We start from the raw sequence: 16,267 nt of genomic DNA, 5'->3' as shown, positions 1-16,267 counted from the left end.
CTTACTGCTAATCAGACAGGGAGCTCCCTGAGGGGAACCCTGGGGGGCTCGGCATAACACTGGACCCTGAGGAGATGCCAGTAACAATAAATGATGACCATGCCCACATCAGAGATAGTCACCAGCTCACACAGCCCTCACTGTGCTCCTGGACAGTTCTAAGCACACCACACCGTATTAATTCACCAAATCCGAACTCCCAACAATCCTCTGAGTTAAGTATAATCATTACACCCATTTTACAGACTAGGAAATCGGGGCACAGAGAAGCAGAGCAGTTTGCCCAAGATGGAACTGGCAGCACAAGAGGCCTCTAGTTGTCCAGACTGTTTGCCGACCACCAGGCCAGAAACTTCGCCTAGACTGGTCCGTTTCCCGGGGAACAGGGCCTGGTGCGGATCACAGAGGCCTCGGCCAGAGAAGCAACATGGCTAGGCCCGGGTGAGGCCTCCTGAGCTGACTGTCGTCCTGCGGGGCTGGGAGGGAGGAGCTTATGTCCAGCTCAGGGTGAGCCCACACAAGCCTCTGGCCTCTGGGCTGCCATCTTCCGCAGTCTCGTGTGTAAACCCCATGGAATTTCAGGGAATGGAACCCACATGTTTGCAATCAGTTTTCATGGCTGCTGCCAGCTCTGCCTTGCAGCTGGCCGGGGGCTCTGTGGCTCTGTCTTCCCAGCTCCACCCCACCAGTGGGTAAGTGGCTGACAGGAGGGGCTGTGGGGTGAGGGTCAGAGCAGGAGTTTCCACGTGAGCCCCCCCCCCCCGGAGGGAGGAGGTGGGGACCAGCACCGGGGGGGCCCCCCCCCCCCCATTCTCCTTAATCCCTATCTATGATCCCATGGCTTTGGATGCTTGTACCTGTTCTACAGAGTGGGCCAAGGCTAAGAGTCCTGGCACACCTTTGCCCTCCTTTGGTACCTCCCCCCAGAACTGGCTAACCCTCCACGGGGCCAGCTGGTATGTCTGCTGCTGGCCTCCAGCCCCCACCATCTGCCTCCAAGTCTGGCCTGGCCTTTGGGGAACTTCCCCCACAGGCCTGTGGTTTGGGAAGACTGACTCTACTCCCTAGCCCCAGGGATAGGCCAGTGTCCCAGGCCTGCCCTGGACTCAGCAATTGGTTCAGGGAGTGTACGTGACCCTAGCGCAGCCAGCAAAAGTCAACTCTGGGACTTCCATAGAACCAATAAGAAAGAGAAGCTCTTTTTATTTTCTGGGGCTGCCAGGAAATCAGGAGCCTGCCTGGAGCTGCTGAGGTCAACTTGCTACCAAGGGGGGAGGGCTGCCAGAGCATGAAGCCCAACCAGAGGGGCAGGGAGCCCTGAAAACATGGTCGGAACTCCTGGATCCAGCTATACCTGAAGGTGATGCCCCCCCCCCCCCCCCCCCCCCCGCCCCCCCGCCCCAGATTTCACACTCATAGGAGTCAATTAATTCTGTTGCGGCCAAGGCTAGTTTGAACTAGGGTTTCCCCCAGTGCAACCAAAGGATGGGGCCTCCCTGTCCCATCTAAGCCAAGCCATCGACACGTCAGAAGGAGGCTGAGTGGCTTCTCCCCTTTGCTGGAGTGCAGCACAGGGCAGAGCCTGCAGGTTCAGGAAACCACGGCCAATCGACCACACTCTAGGCAGAGGAATAAGGACAGCTGCTGAGTCAGCAGTGCCAAAAGCCACAATCAACCCGGACAGGAGCCCAGTGGGTGCTGGTTCACAGAGGACCTCACCTGTACCCACACTGGGACTCACAGACTCTCTCACTCTCTCTCCCACATTCAAGGGTCAAGAACTGATGTCCCAATCCAGCATGGCTGGCCCAAACCCATCTCGCCCGGTCCCTTTCTACAGTTCTGCACCCTCACAGCCCCCTAAACTGCCCCTTGTTCCTACCAAACCACTCTCCCCACTGGCTCCGAATGAAGTCCAATTTCACGGTGGCATCCACGCCAGGCTCCCCAGGAAGGGGGCCTACTGTCCTATCTCTCCTCCCCTCCTCTAAAACACCGCACCCTCTTCCTGGCACCCTCCACTCCTCCACATCCTCCTTCTGCACTAGGGAAGTGCAGGAGACTCCCTAGTGACAGGAAACTCAGCCCCTAGCACCTCCCCAGGGACACCTCCCTGGCCTAACCCAAGTCCTACTGTCTCCTCCCAGCTCTCGAGGGGTGCAGGCGGATGTGCAAACTCCCCTGTCCACCACCTGACCAGAAACATGTCACCTGCAGGGCTAACAGAGACATAAATAAATGCCATCTTAAGTATCAGTCAGAGACTTCTGCAGGCCTGGGGAGGGGGCTGCCTCTTCTCTTGCTAGATTACCATAGTCCTCTAAGACAGACCCTCTCTGGGGCTCCGATCCCAGTTCCTGCTAGATTACCATAATCCTCTAAGACAGACCCTCTCTGGGCCCACCGCTCCAGCCCCTGGCCCCCAGAGCTGCAGACCTGGGGGAGATGGCTTATGGGGTGCTGCCTCAGAAACACCTCTAGACTGAGCTCCTATGCATCTGTCAGGACCCTGCACAAAAGTCCCCCTCCCAGAGAAGTGCTCCCTGGCCCACCCAGCAAAGTAGCCACCCGCTCCTGAGAAGGATAGTGGCCTTTTAATGAGTACCTACTATGTGCCACATATGGAGTTGGTGCCTCACAGGTGCAATTCAAGACTCCCAGCACAGCAAAGTAAGGCCATTTTATAGTAGTAAAATGTACAATTACACAGTAAGTAAAATAGGAGATGGGGAAACAGGCACAGAGAGGTTCAGGAGCTTGACCAGGATCACACAGCCACAACTCACACCTCAGGCCCTTGGCTCATGATGGGGAGGGCAGAACTATGTCTAACTGGGTTCCTTCCCAGTGCCTGCTACAGACCCAGTCATACAAAGGGTGCCCAATAAATGCTGGATAACCGTGTTGAGCCTGTGGGTCCTCCTCAACAGCCTATCAGGCTGCCAGCACGAATGCTTCATGTTTCACATTTATTGAGCCCCTCTGTGTACCCAGCCCTGGGCTGGGGGCTAGAAGATGTGGACCCTAAAAAAGAGCAGGACTCCTGCTTGGCCCGGACTCCAACACAGGGGCCCAGGGGCCTCCTCTATGGTTTGGCCACACAGACTCCACTAGATCTCTCTCCCAGGGCCAGAAGCCCCACATTATTGTCTCGGTTTTTTGAGGTAAGCTCCTGGATGACCCTTCTTCAAAGCAGTTCAGAGGCTTAGGCAGGAGGTACAGAGACCAGAGGGTTCCAGGTGTGGGCCATGGTGCCCCTCCTTAGCATCTGAACACTGATCTGTACCTGCTTGGAGGGTTCCTGATGAGATTCTCTGAGCCCAGAGCCAAGAGGCTGGGGGTTCAGATGCTCTGGGGACTGGGCCCGCTTCCCTGGAACACATGCTAGGAAGCAGTGCCCCCAGGACCCTATTTGCTACCTCAGTTGTCCCATCTGGAAAGTGGGCGGGAGCATCTCCTTCCTGGGGAGAGGAGCCTCAGGCAGGGACTCAGTGCCTCACCCTGACCCCTCACAGCCCTGATACAAGACAGAGGCTCCAGCAGCCAGGTCTGAGAGAGGATGAGCTGTAGTCTCAGAACCTCGACACCCTCTCCCACCCCAGTGTAGCCATCCCACCTGGCTGAGCATCACCGCCCCAGCCAAAGCCTCATTTGGTCATCCCTGGTAAGGCTAGGATGGCCTTAGAAGCTTTTGGGGCAATGGCAGAAGGCCACCCTGCAAGTGAACACACGGCAGAAACCAACCAGGCGCAAGGTATGTGGCATTTCCATTTGTACTTCTCCCCACCACGCCCACCCTGGTGTAATTGATTCAATCCAGCCATCCCACAGCACCAGGGAGGGCCTGGATCCTGGCCAGCGGAGAATCAGCCTATAGAGCTCACGGGACCAGCATAAGCAACAGGACCTGGGAGCGTGTGGCTCCTGAGACCAGCTCACCTTCTCTGCTCAGGGACAGCCATGGCATCACCTGCTCCAGGGTCCCCAGCACCCATGGGGAGACCAAGCCAGGGGCCTTTCAGCCCACCTCCTGATCTCGGGAAGGAAGGAGAACATGGGCGCCAAGCCAGCGGGGCTTAGATTCAAGGTCCCAGTCTGGTATTTCCTGGCCTCAGGGACAACTGCCCTGAGCCCGCAGGGTTGTTGAAAATGTTACAGGTAAAATTTCAAACTAGCCAGTACTGACACGGTGTGTAGAAAGGAGCCCTCCTACTACAGGTGGGAGTTAAAACTGGCTCAGGCTTTCTGGAGGCAGTTGAGTCAAAGATGTAAAAATGTGGCCACGCTTTCACCCCAATATGCCATTTCTAGGAGTTCGTCTCCAGGGAATAATCAAGGACGCACGCCATGCCCTGTCTATATCAGAACACAAAAAAGAAATGGGAAGTGATCGGTACATCCAACAACAGGGGATTGGTTAAATGTGCTGTTATGTGATGAGCCCAGCACAGCTGTTAAATCTGGTGCCAGGAAGAAAATTTAATGATGTGGAAATGTTCTCAACATATTAAAAAAAAAAAAAAAAAGTAAAGAAACAGGCAGAGGGCAATCCACCCAGGCCTAACTTACCACGGGATTCGGTGAGGCCTCACACCGTGACTGGTTGGAGACACAGGCATGCTGCTGGGTGCACCAGAAACAAGGCCACTGTGCTGACAGGCAGCTGGTGCAGCTGGGAGACAAGGAGCATTTCAGACACTCGGATGCCCACCCCTCATTTCATCCCTGCCCCCAGGAACTGGGACCTAAGAGGCAGATCCCGGCCCTGGGGAGAAAGGTCTTCCTTCACCACCATCGTCATCAGAGGGTGGGGCACTTTGAAGATACTGAGCTACCTGCTACGAGAGGCATGCAAGGAGGATATAGACAAGCAGGGCCTTTAGGAGACTAAATTAAGGGTAATCAAAGCACTTCTCTCTGCCCCTGCAGCTTGAATGCCCACAGAAGCCAGGTTAGGGTGATAAGAGTTTGCTGCACATAAATGAGCCAGAAAATGAACAAGCGAGGGCCCTATCTGCCTCTAGCACACCACTGTTTTTCTTCCAAGGGCCTTCCTGAGAGCAGAGACCCTTCCCTGTTCCTCCTTCCACCACCCAGAGGCAAGCACCCTGACCCACTCACGCTGTGTGTGGATACACTTGTCCGATGCGGCTGCAGTTGTAGATGGTGAAATTGGCCCTGACGATATTCCGCCCGTTGACCCTCACAGACATCTCAACAATCACGTGATCTAGAATGGACCAGGGAACCAGGGAGAGAAGGACAAAGGGGAGTCTCCCCTGACCTCGGAGGCTGTGATATCAGGACCCCCATGCCTGACATTCCATTACACCCCTTCAGGGCTGTACTCACAGCCCAGTGAGTGCGGTGCTTACCCTGGTGGGGCGGGAAGGGCGGGAACTCGTCCCTTGGCAGGAGGTTGCAGTAGGCGATCTGGTGGCCAAAGGCAGGGCCCGGGACCCGGGCCACAGTGCGGATGTTGTTCCCATAGTCACAGGCCATCTCCATGCCACTGAGGCTGGGCAGGCTGCCCGAGATCTGCAGGATCATGCCCTGGGGGCCAGGGACCCTCAGCTTGGAGAGTGGGGAGCAGGCCTTTCCCCTCGGGGCCCAGCCCCCACTCTAGCAACCCTGGGAGAAGGGGTGACAGGTGGCCAGGACTCCAGGCCAGAGGGCTATATCCTACATGGGGCTCACTAGGCCTCAGTTTCCTCATCTGCAAAATGAAAATGACCATCTTACAGTAGTCAAGGAGGCTTTGAGTCATCTGGTCCCTGGGACTTCTCTGACCTCATCTCCTAATATTCTCTCAAATCTACCAATCTGTTCTCACCTCAGGGCCTCTGCACTGGCAGTTCCCTTGGCCCAGAACACTCTTCCCAGATACCCACCTAACTCACCTACTTCATATCTTTGCTCAAATGTAACATCTGCACCGGGCCTAGCTCCAGCCTCGTCTAAAATGTCGACACTCCGCCACTCATTCCCCACCCCTCTCTCTCTTCTGCACCCTTTTCCCCACAGTACTTTTCACCATCTTGCCATCCTATCTTGCGCGTTCTCTCGCTCCACAAGCATGTCAGCTGCTCAAGGACCAGGGCTTTTTCTGTCTTGTTCATTGCTGTGTCCCCAGAGTCTAGAACTGCTGTTAGCACATAGTAGGTGCTCAATGATCTATGTGATGAACGAATAAATGAATGGATGTATGGACAAACCTGTGCCTGGTCTGCTTGTGGACATAAAACATGTGAAGGGCTCTGTGATACATAATCATGCAGAGTGGGTGCAGAGGAGTCCCAGACCCCACCTGGCCCATTAGAACCACCATCTCCCCCCTGTTGATAGGTGAGGATAGCCAGCCGCAGGGAGGTCACTGAGGGCAGGGCTGAGTGGGGCCCAGGCCTGCCTGTCCCTCAGCCCTCCCCAGACTGCCTGCTATGGGTGGGGAGGGGGCTGTGGCAGCTCCAGGCCTTCCTGAGCTCAGGCGAGGCAGGGAGTCCCTGCCTCCACACTGCAGATTCATCTGGTCTGTTTCTGAGCACAAGAAATAGCAGCCTAGCACCTGGTGGTCCCTCTGACCCCTACCTGTACTGGGCCTGGGAAGAGGCAGGGGGTTGGGCACTGACTCTCCTTGTATCCCCCAACTTGCTCCCTCCCTCTTGAGACTCTGGAGCCTGCCTCTGTTGAGTTCAAATCCCAGCTCTGCTCCTCCCTAGCTATATGACCATGAGCAAGTCACTTTACCTCTCGGTGCCTCAATTTCCTCCTCTGAAAAACGGGGATGTTAAGAGCATCCACTTCATAGAGTTGTATAAGGACCAACACAGGTGGACATCATGCACACGGCAAGTGTGGGCACTCAGTAAGTGCTCAGTAAAGCCCAGTCATTCTCATTCCTTGCCTCCAGGTCCCAGGGGCACTGGGGGCAGGAGTCTCTACCTCTCAGGGCTTGGGTGCCAGGTGAAGGGCAGCTCCCCACCCTGTGTCCCCTCCCCACCCCGAGCTGAGTCCCAGCTCCCCCGGGACTCACTGGATACTCCTGGTGCACGTCGATCTCTGCAGGCAGGACAGTCATGGCGGGACAGCGGCTGGGGCCCTCGCTGGCACTGGTCCAGAAATGCTGCTGGCTGTAGTTGGCGCAGTCTTGCTGCAGGGTGCACCTGGTGCGGCATGGCACAGGTCAGGACCCTGGCGGGCCCTTGGCCCCACTGCAGCTGCCCACACCCAGCCTCTGCCCCCGGGAGCCTCACCGTGTCTCCAGGGCACACCAGCCACAGTAGGCGTCGGCTGCTCCCACGCAGTCCCCGCAGGTGGCGTGCACAGCACAGGCGGCGACTCTCACCCTGGCCATCTAGAGGCAGAGGGGAGGGCCCAGCTCAGCGGGGCTGCCGGCCTCTGCCCGGGGAATCGGCAGTGGCGAGGGCCACGAGAGGCCGGGGAAATTGAGGCTCGACGCTTCAACAGGGGAAATTAGGGGAAACAGGGCTTCCCTGCAGAGGTGATGTGTACACGGGGAAGGCGTGGGAAGGGAAGGCGCCCCTGGTGGGAGGCAGAGAGGAAGAAAGCCCACGTGTCCTGGGACCCCGTCAGGCCAGGGCTCTGGCCTTACCTGATGGGACGTCATCAGATAAAGGTAACCGGGGTCTGCTGGGTCGAACTGCATGACGTGGTGCACAGGCTCCCCGTAGGCCACCGTCACCACCCGCCTGCTCACCACCTGCATGCTCTCGTTCAGGTTGATCTGTGGGGGTGGGGCGTGGCCGTCAGGGTGATGGGGCACTGGGAGGGTGCCCACGGCAGGGGATATGCCCCTGGAGGTGGGGATCTGACTCAGGCTTGGGGTCTCAGCCTCATCTTCTTGCAGACCTTCTAGGACTGGTGGGAAATCACAGACATATAAGGGGGGCGGTGGCTTTGGCCTCTCCACCTTTGCCTCTGCTGTGGTCCCACCAGGAACTCCCTCCCTGACTGATCTTCTCCATCACATCCCACCCTGGGAATACATGCAGACCTTACACTTTACAAAAGATTCTCTGGGCAGCTGTCTGGCATCATGCCTAAGAGCAGGGATGTGGGTTTGAATTCCAGCTTTGACATTTACGTGCTGTACAAACGTACAGGTTGTCACTTCCCCTCTGGGAGCCTCGGCTTCCTGACCTACTAGGACTAATGACGGCACCCGCCCCTCGGGACGGAGGTAAGCACAGATGGAGAAGATGCCTGTGAAGTGCTGATGGGGCCACACTTCTCATGCCTCCCCTCTTGTGCCCATTTCACAGATGAGGAGATGGAGGCCCAGAGAGGCTACAGACTTGGTGAGAGTCATAAAATGAAGACACTTCAGGGTCACAGTGCAAGCCCAGGCCTATCTGACCCCACAGTCCAAGGATGAGGCTAGAGGGTGGGGTCCAAGGTCCTGGCAGGAGGAAGACCAGGACCAGCTGAGGCCTGGAAGCTTCTCTGGCTCTGAGAGTCCCTCTGCATGTCCTCCTGAGGACAGACAATGTCCACGAGAGCCCCATCAAACTTTGTTCTTTTTCAGCTGGCCCCTCATACTTCCAACACATTGCCTTGTCTAAGGCCCTGCCAGGCCCTGACTTGGGACCAGGAGTTTAGATGTCTCCCTGGGCCTCCTACTTCCTGGCCTTCTCTGTAGGCTCCAAACCTTTGGTAGCTCCCGCCTGCTTATGGAATAAACTTGTTCTGGTATTCAAGGCCCCGACAACCAACCCCAACTTACTCCGCCAGGCTCATTTCCACCCATTCAACCCAACACAAGCATTCCAGCCTGTAGGCCTTTATCCACGCTGTGCTCCCTGCTGGAGTATTTCTCTTCCTCCACTTTCAGCCAGGATCTGTCCTCCCAGGGCCTCTTCTGGAAGAGTTTCTCAAATGCCCTCCACACACCAAATTAAAATTACTCTCTTCCCAGGCTCCCACAGGCTCTGTTCCAGCCCAAGACATCACCTGTCCCAGGTGACCTCTGGGTGGGGTCTGCCCAGGCAGCCTGGCCCCTGCTCAGTCTCCGACCTGCTCCTGCCCTTGCCCCAGGCACCCGGCAGACACTTGGTTTATTTCCACTCCTTCAAACGTCTATTGAGCACCTACTGCGCTCCAGAGCCTGGGCTAGATGCTATGATCTAAGCCCTGAGCAGGGAAGGGCTGGTGGGAGAAGGTGGTGCCCAGCGCAGGGTGGTGGGTAAAGAGGCCTGGGTCAAGGGGTCATGTGGGCTCCTGGTCAGCTGGCCCAGGGGCAGCTGTGTGACTTCGGGGCAGTCGTTTCCCCTCTTGGAGGTTTAGCATCCTCACCTGGGAAATGGGGATCCTGGCACCACCTGCTTCACAGGGGACAGCAGACTCTGACCACAGTCTGGGAGATAGTCTGGTTCATTTCCCTCATGACAGATGAGGAAACTGAGGCTCAGGGTGAGAAGCAGCCACCCCCAGGTCACACAGCTGGGACCAGCAGAGCCAGGATCCAAATCCCAGTATCTGACCCCAAAACATGAGTCTCACTGTCTAAGGACCCTCACTGGGACTTCAAAGGCTGAGAAGGATGCCCACCCCACCCCATTCCCTCCCTGCTCCCACACCTGCACCTTTCACCACTGCTAGCGGGCCAGCTAAGGTCCCGGGGCCAGGTGGCCAGGGCTTCAATCCCCAGCCTACCCCTTGGCCCGTGGCGTCCGCCTGGGCAGCTGAGGGAATTGAGTTATCAGATCTGAGTCAATTAGGCCAGGGCCTGGCACACACTGGAGCTGTGCCAGGCAGCTGACTTTCCTAACAGGCAGAGGGTGGGAGGTGGCTGGGAGGAAGCCGGTCCAGGCCCTGGAAAGCCCTTCCTACCCCATGGTGGGGAAAGCAGGTGCCTCTCATCCTTCCCAGCTCCACGAGTGTTGGGGCCAGGCGTCATCACCTCCAGAAACCAGTCATCTTGGTCGGGGAGATCTTCCGAGGGCAGCCAGCCAGGTGGGGGAGGGAAGGGCAGTGAGAGCCCCCACTTGCCAGGCTGCGGCCTTCACCCGTCAAAGCCTAACAGCAGTCTCAAGAGCCAGGGCTTACAACCCTTCCCAGATGGGGAAACTGAGGCGCAGAGAGAGAAAGTGCATTGCCCAAGGTCAAGTAGCCAGCAAGCGGCAGAGCCTAGAGACTTGAACTCAGATCCCTCTGCTTCAAAGCCCAAGTCCTAGAGACCAGAGGGAAGGGCCCTCTCTCAGGCCTGGTTTCCTTCTTCTGCAGGACAAGGCAATTTGTCGTGAGCAAGAGTAGAAGAAACAGATGTGAGGGGCGCCTGGGTGGCTCAGTCGGTTGAGCGTCCGACTTCGGCTCAGGTCATGATTTCGCGGTCCGTGGGTTCGAGCCCTGCTGAGCTGTCAGCACAGAGCCTGGAGCCTGTTTCAGATTCTGTGTGTCTCCCTCTTTCTCTGACCCTCCCCTGTTCATGCTCTCTCTCTGTCTCATAAATAAATGTTAAAAAAAAAAGAAAAGAAAAGAAAAGAAACAGATGTGAAAAATGCTTTGTAAACTGTAAGGTGCCAGGCAAACCAGAAAAAATGAAGGCCAGTATTAGACCTGTAGTGTCCACCTGTGCAGCCTACCCAGGCTCAGCCTCCCCCCACACCCTCCACCTCCCTCAGACTCCCCAGCCCTGACCCCCCAGCCCTACCTTGAGCAGCCGCCCACTGACTGTGCCCAGGAAGACCACTGTGTAGTTGCTGACACTGGCCACGGCCACAGAGGAGAGGCCCGGGGCTCGGAACACAGGCGTGGCCTTCAAGGGCTGCAGGACGGACAGTGGGTGCTGCAGGTGCGCAGCCCCACAGTCCAGTTGCTCCGGCTGCAGCTGGAAGAGAAGCAGTATGTCACACCTTGGCTCTAGAAACTTCTTTGGCTCCATGCCCACACTGTATGTCAGACCTCAGCATCAGAGCTTTAAAATCACGCTGCCGTTTTACACGCCCTGCTCTGGGCTGGGGCCCAAACATAAGCAGGACCCTATCCCTGATCGCAGACGGACCCCTGACCTCAGCTTCAGTCCCAGAGCTGCCTCGGAGACATGACATTTCAGGTAGTAAGAACCACATAGGAAAAGTTATGGGACGGAGGCAAGAAGAGCCGGCAACGGGGCAAGGTCAGGAGGCCGGGAAGGTGAGGACAGGGTGAGGCCTGCACATCCTCATGACCTTGGAGCTGCCCCTCCTGACGGGTCACAGCGGGCAGAGCAGAGGAGCCCACACCAGACCATCCTCTGCTTCAACTTACCTGCTGATACCCAAGAGGTATCCCACCTGCCTTGGCTGGGTCTCGACAGCACCCAGGGGGGTTTCCTTCTCCCAGGTCCTCTGCTCTGACCCCGGCACCACCATCCAAGTTCCCAACAGCTCACCAGACCCCAGACTGAGCCCCTCTCCTCCTTGCCCAAGATACATCCCCCCACCTGCCCACATCACAGATGGGCAAACGAAGGCAAGGCGAGTCCAAAGGCACAGCCCTGCCATCTGCATCAGCCCAGTGCCACCCCCAGTGGCGACCCAGTCCCACCACACACTGGAGTGAGACCAATGCAGCTGGTGATCCCAGTCCCCAGCCACTCCCTGGACTCATTCCCACCTCCCCTCGTGTCTTGTTGCTTCTTCCAAAGGGTCCTTGTGCAGTTTGCACAAAGATACAAAACAGGCCTCCAGGATGCACCTTTGAGAAGATAACTGCGCAAATCCACAAGGATGCAGACACAAGCATGGTTTAGAAGAGGAGGTGGGGGAACACAACCTCAGTGTCCAGCAGGATTGAGCATGAAAATAATGGCGCATGGTCCAGGAGGGCTGCCCCCACCCCTTGGTGACACCTCAGATCTGTATGGATTATGACGGAAAGATAGCTGGCTGAGAAAAGTCACAGGATATCATAGGGACCATTTTGGTAAAGCTAGTGCATACACAATGAAGTAACGGTCACAACAGTAGACACATTAACAGGCTGTGTTTACGGAGAACTGAGATTGTACCAGGACTGTGCATCGACTCCCTAAATCCCGGCAGCCCTATGAGGTCCCATGTCACAGATGGGGAAACTGAGACTCACAGGGGAAGGGGCCTGCTCTGGATCGGTTGCAATGTCGTTCTTCTACGACGAAAAACTGGCAGCAGACTTGAGCCACACCTCGGCCCCCTGGAGGCTGGGATGTGGGCATCGGTGGGTCTGAGCAGGGATTCAGAAGGTCACCAGAATGTAGCATCAGAACTGGCTTTAGGGTGTAGCCTTAGAGTCATTTTGCTGTGGCTTAAAAAAATTTTTTTTAACATTTATCCATTTTTGAGAGAGACAGAGACAGAGAACAAACTGGGGAGGGGCAGCGAGAGGGAGACACAGAATCTGAAGCAGGCTCCAGGCTCTGAGCTGTCAGCACAGAGCCCAACGTGGGACTCAAATTCACAAACCATGAGATCATGACCTGAGCTGAAGTCGGACGTCAACCGACTGAGCCACCCAGGCACCCCCCAAAATTTTTTTTTCTTTTTTTTTTAACGTTTATTTATTATAGAGAGACAGAGAGAGACAGAGCATGAGCGGGGGAGGGGCAGAGAGCAAGGAAGACACAGAATCTGAAGCAGGCTCCAGGCTCTGAGCTGTCAGCACAGAGCCCAAGTGGGGCTCGAAACCACAAACCACGAGATCATGACATGAGTCGAAGCTGGATGCTTAACTGATTGAGCTACCCAGGCGTCCCTGTTGTGTGTGTGTGTTTTTTTTTTTTTTTTAATTTCTCATTTATGCTTTTTGTAAGCCTAAGCCACTGGTGATGTGCCCATATGGGTTTTGCTCTAAAGCTCAGCTAGTTTTCAAAAACAAACAATAAATACGAGGTCCTCCCGTCCTTGGGTGAATAAATACAATTTGGGGCCCCACAGGCTTCCAGGTGGGGCCTGTAACCCACAGCGTCCCTGGGGGGCCAGGCCCTGAGCCCAGAGGTGGGGGAGGGTGGAGCTGGGGCCACCCGGAGGCAGGACCCATGAGTGGATGGTCTTCCCCAGGATGGCTGGAGGTGAGCAGGCAAGCCACCTCACTTCTTCGAGCCGCAGTTTATTCAACTATTAGGTAGGTACATCACTTGCACCCTCCCTCACAAGAACAGGATGAGATCATTCACCATGAAGCGCCTGCACTGTGTGCTCCAGAAGTATTGTCAGACACTGTTGCCATTTCAGATATGAGTGTCACTAAAATGATTATTATAAAGTGGAATTTGGAACAAATTGTGCCTACTTCAAAAGTTTTCCAGCTGGACTGCCCAGGAGCACCTTAAGTTAGCCCCTCTGGTCTGGGCCCACTCTGGCCTCAACCTGTCCCCCTGAACAAGGGAGCCCTTTAAAAAGGCCCTCAGTTGGTTAAGCATACGGCTTCGACTCAGGTCATGATCTCCTGGTTTGTGAGTTTGAGCCCCACATAGGACTCTGTGCTGACGGTTCAGAGTCTGGAGCCTGCTTTGGACTCTGTGTCTCCCTCTCTCTCTGCCCCTCCCCCACTTGCATGCTGTCTCTCTCTCTCTCTCTCTCTCTCTGTCAAAAATAAACATTAAAAAAATGTAAAAATTTTAAAAAAATGCAAAGAGGTCTCTCCTGCTTGAAACTTCTGATGGTTTACACAACACTCGAATAAACACTGGATTGTAATCCTCCCTTCAGGGGCTATGAGCCCATCTAAGCCCATCCCATACCTTCCTCACCCACACTCCTCCTCCACTCCAGCCACATGGGCCTCATTTCTGTTGCTCATACACTGGGCCCTGCCTCAGGGCCTTTGCCCTTGCTGTTCCCTCTGCCTGGGGTGTCATTCCCAGACAGTGTCTGGGGTGTCACAGAGTTGGCTCCTTCTTGTCTTTCAGCTTCAGACCTACCCTGCCTGACTTCATTCTGTATGCCCGAGGTGGGGGTCAGCTGTGGAAAGAGGGTGCTGAACCATTTCCCTGGCCGCCTCTCCCAGGTCCTGGGCTCACCCCTCAGCAGTCCTGCAGCTGCAGGGAAGAGGTGAGGGGGGCACTGTCAGCAAGCAGGCAGGAGAGTGGGCACTTGGGCCCAAGGCCTGCCACGAGGGAAGCTTCTACTAGGGGTTACATAACTTTTCTTCGCTGAATATGGATTACTTGCGTCATGAAATAATAAGCTGTTTTAAAATTAAAATTGTAAACCCTTGCCTGGGGGACATGATTTTCCTCCCTGAGCTCTGAGAGAGGGGGAGGGAAGGGAAGACCCGGGAGGCCCCAGATGACACCTCTGGGGTTTTCTGCCCTGGGCCTCGCAATGGGGGACCCCAGCCAGCCAAGAGAAGCCGGACAAGGCACCCAGATCACAGTGATTTGTGGGCTGGGCGGCAGAGTGGATGAGGCAGGAGCACGCTGGGAATCCAGCTCTCGCCTGCCCGCCCTGACGTTCACAAGCCATTAATTCTGTACCGAAGGAATTTTCTAAAAAGCCTTTCCTCCAACTTTTTTTTTTTCTTATCCTAAAAATAAAATCTAAAAAAAAATTTTTAAAGGAGAAGTAACCCCTGTCAGCTGCTCTGAATGATCTGTGCTCTGAGGGGGAAGCTGACTCCCCGACCGGCAGGAGAGATCACAAGGCTGCAAACTGGCTCAAAAGTGGAAGCTGGGAGACGTGTCCACCAAGCAGGCGGGAAATGCCTCCCCTGCTGGGGGAGTGGGCTGCAGGCTTGGGAAAGAGGAGGCAGTGGCCTTGGGGACGGGACAGCCAGCCCAAGTGTGGCCTCAGCCGAACTTGGTCTCCAGGGGCAGTTAGCTCCACAGGCTCAAAATACCGCCCGGACCCTATGACAGACACTGTCTGAAATTCCTCCCCTAGCACCCGCCTTCTTTCAAGCCCCACTTTGCATAGGTCTTTCAAAACACAAATTCCCCTGAGAGCAGGGGAGGGCCGGTCGATCATAGCAGTCCCCCCCAATCCAGTGGAGCCGCCATTCCAGGCACAAAACTGGTTAACTCCTCTCCGGAGTAAAACCCTTCTCCAGCTCCTGGCTGTCCTTAGGAGCAAGCCTGGCATTCAAGGCCTTTGGATCTGGTTCCAACCGCTTAAGCTTCATGTCTTGCTCTTTTCCTCTGTCCCACCCTCCGCTCTGACCACACCAACCTCTGCAATTCCTCAAACGTGGCCACACCTTCCCACCAGGGCTCCTGATCCTTCATAATGTTATTCCCTCAGCAGCCAATGCCTTTCCCACACCTCTGAGCCCTCATACTTCCCCTGGCTCATCAGTCCCCCTTGTCTTGACTCATGTTATTCCCTTTGTCAGACATGCCCAGGCAGCAAGTTTTTCACCAGCTTTCAAGATGTGCCTCAAAACACACACACACACACACACACACACACACACACACACACACACATCCCCTCTTCTGTGACAGCACTGTTCTGGTCACCACTTTCATTTATCATGATAGCATAAACATGAGCTTCTCCAGGGTGGAGACTACACTCCAGTGTGAGTGTTTCCTAAAGAAAGGAGACTAATTTTGACTAAAGTGTGATTGACTGTATTCAGCTGCTGCTTTTCCAGAGATTGAGAGCAACACTGCCATGCTGGGTGCTGGAGAACGAGACCGACATATGGGCCAACCGTATGCCTAGTGTGTGTGTGGCAACACGGGAATCGGGTGTTCAGACCCAGGCGGCACCTGGCTGCTACTTTTAGTTCCTCTAAAAGCCTCAGTTTCTCCCTCTCTGAAATGGGATGAGCAATAGCTGGCTGCTGGTCTCAGCTTTTTCCTGAGAGCAGTACACACCCTCCCTCTTCAGCTAGCTGCCTCCTGGGGCCAAAGCTCTGCTCTGCCCACTCTCCCATTAAAACTCTGACATATTGATTTCACTACCAACTGTAATTGTGTTGACTTTCTCTTCCCAGGAAGCCAGTGGGAGCACGAGCTTCAAGAGCCCAGTTTCTCAGGCCTCTGCATCCTGCCCACGGACCCCACCAAACCTCAGCCCCACCGCAGGTGGCTCCGAGGAGGATGAGGCGGCAATGGGGGGCCGGCGTGGCAGGCTGCAAGGCCCAGTGGTTCCGTCCTGGCTATAGACTACACCGGCTGTTGGGGCTTTGTGCTTGGGAATTGAGGGCACTTTTCCGCCTCAAGTTTTTGATGGTTATTGAATCGAGATCCCAGGAAAGTGAAGTTTAACTGTGAGGACCTGGAAGGGCGCAATGGCTTTCGGGTATTAAAAAATATGCCTGGGCTGGGGCTGGACCAAACCCCCTTCTA

General features: G+C 55.6%; 1 protein-coding gene across 1 annotated transcript in view; it reads right to left on the bottom strand.

Moving 5' to 3' along the window:
- PLXND1 (plexin D1) overlaps positions 1–16,267 on the bottom strand; it is a gene marked incomplete at its 5' end in the record, with an annotated part of 61,186 nt that overhangs the window by 30,802 nt on the left and 14,117 nt on the right. The window contains 7 exons of the mRNA XM_040492164.1: positions 4,570–4,672; positions 5,122–5,230; positions 5,376–5,553; positions 7,031–7,160; positions 7,251–7,351; positions 7,610–7,741; positions 10,667–10,843. Coding sequence (XP_040348098.1) covers positions 4,570–4,672; positions 5,122–5,230; positions 5,376–5,553; positions 7,031–7,160; positions 7,251–7,351; positions 7,610–7,741; positions 10,667–10,843 — 930 coding nt within the window. The remainder of the gene's footprint in view (positions 1–4,569; positions 4,673–5,121; positions 5,231–5,375; positions 5,554–7,030; positions 7,161–7,250; positions 7,352–7,609; positions 7,742–10,666; positions 10,844–16,267) is intronic.

The sequence above is a fragment of the Herpailurus yagouaroundi genome, unplaced genomic scaffold (genome assembly GCF_014898765.1).
Source record: "Herpailurus yagouaroundi ecotype Mexico unplaced genomic scaffold, PumYag 183, whole genome shotgun sequence".
Classification (NCBI taxonomy): domain Eukaryota; kingdom Metazoa; phylum Chordata; class Mammalia; order Carnivora; family Felidae; genus Herpailurus; species Herpailurus yagouaroundi.
This window is presented reverse-complemented; position numbering and strand designations above follow the sequence as displayed.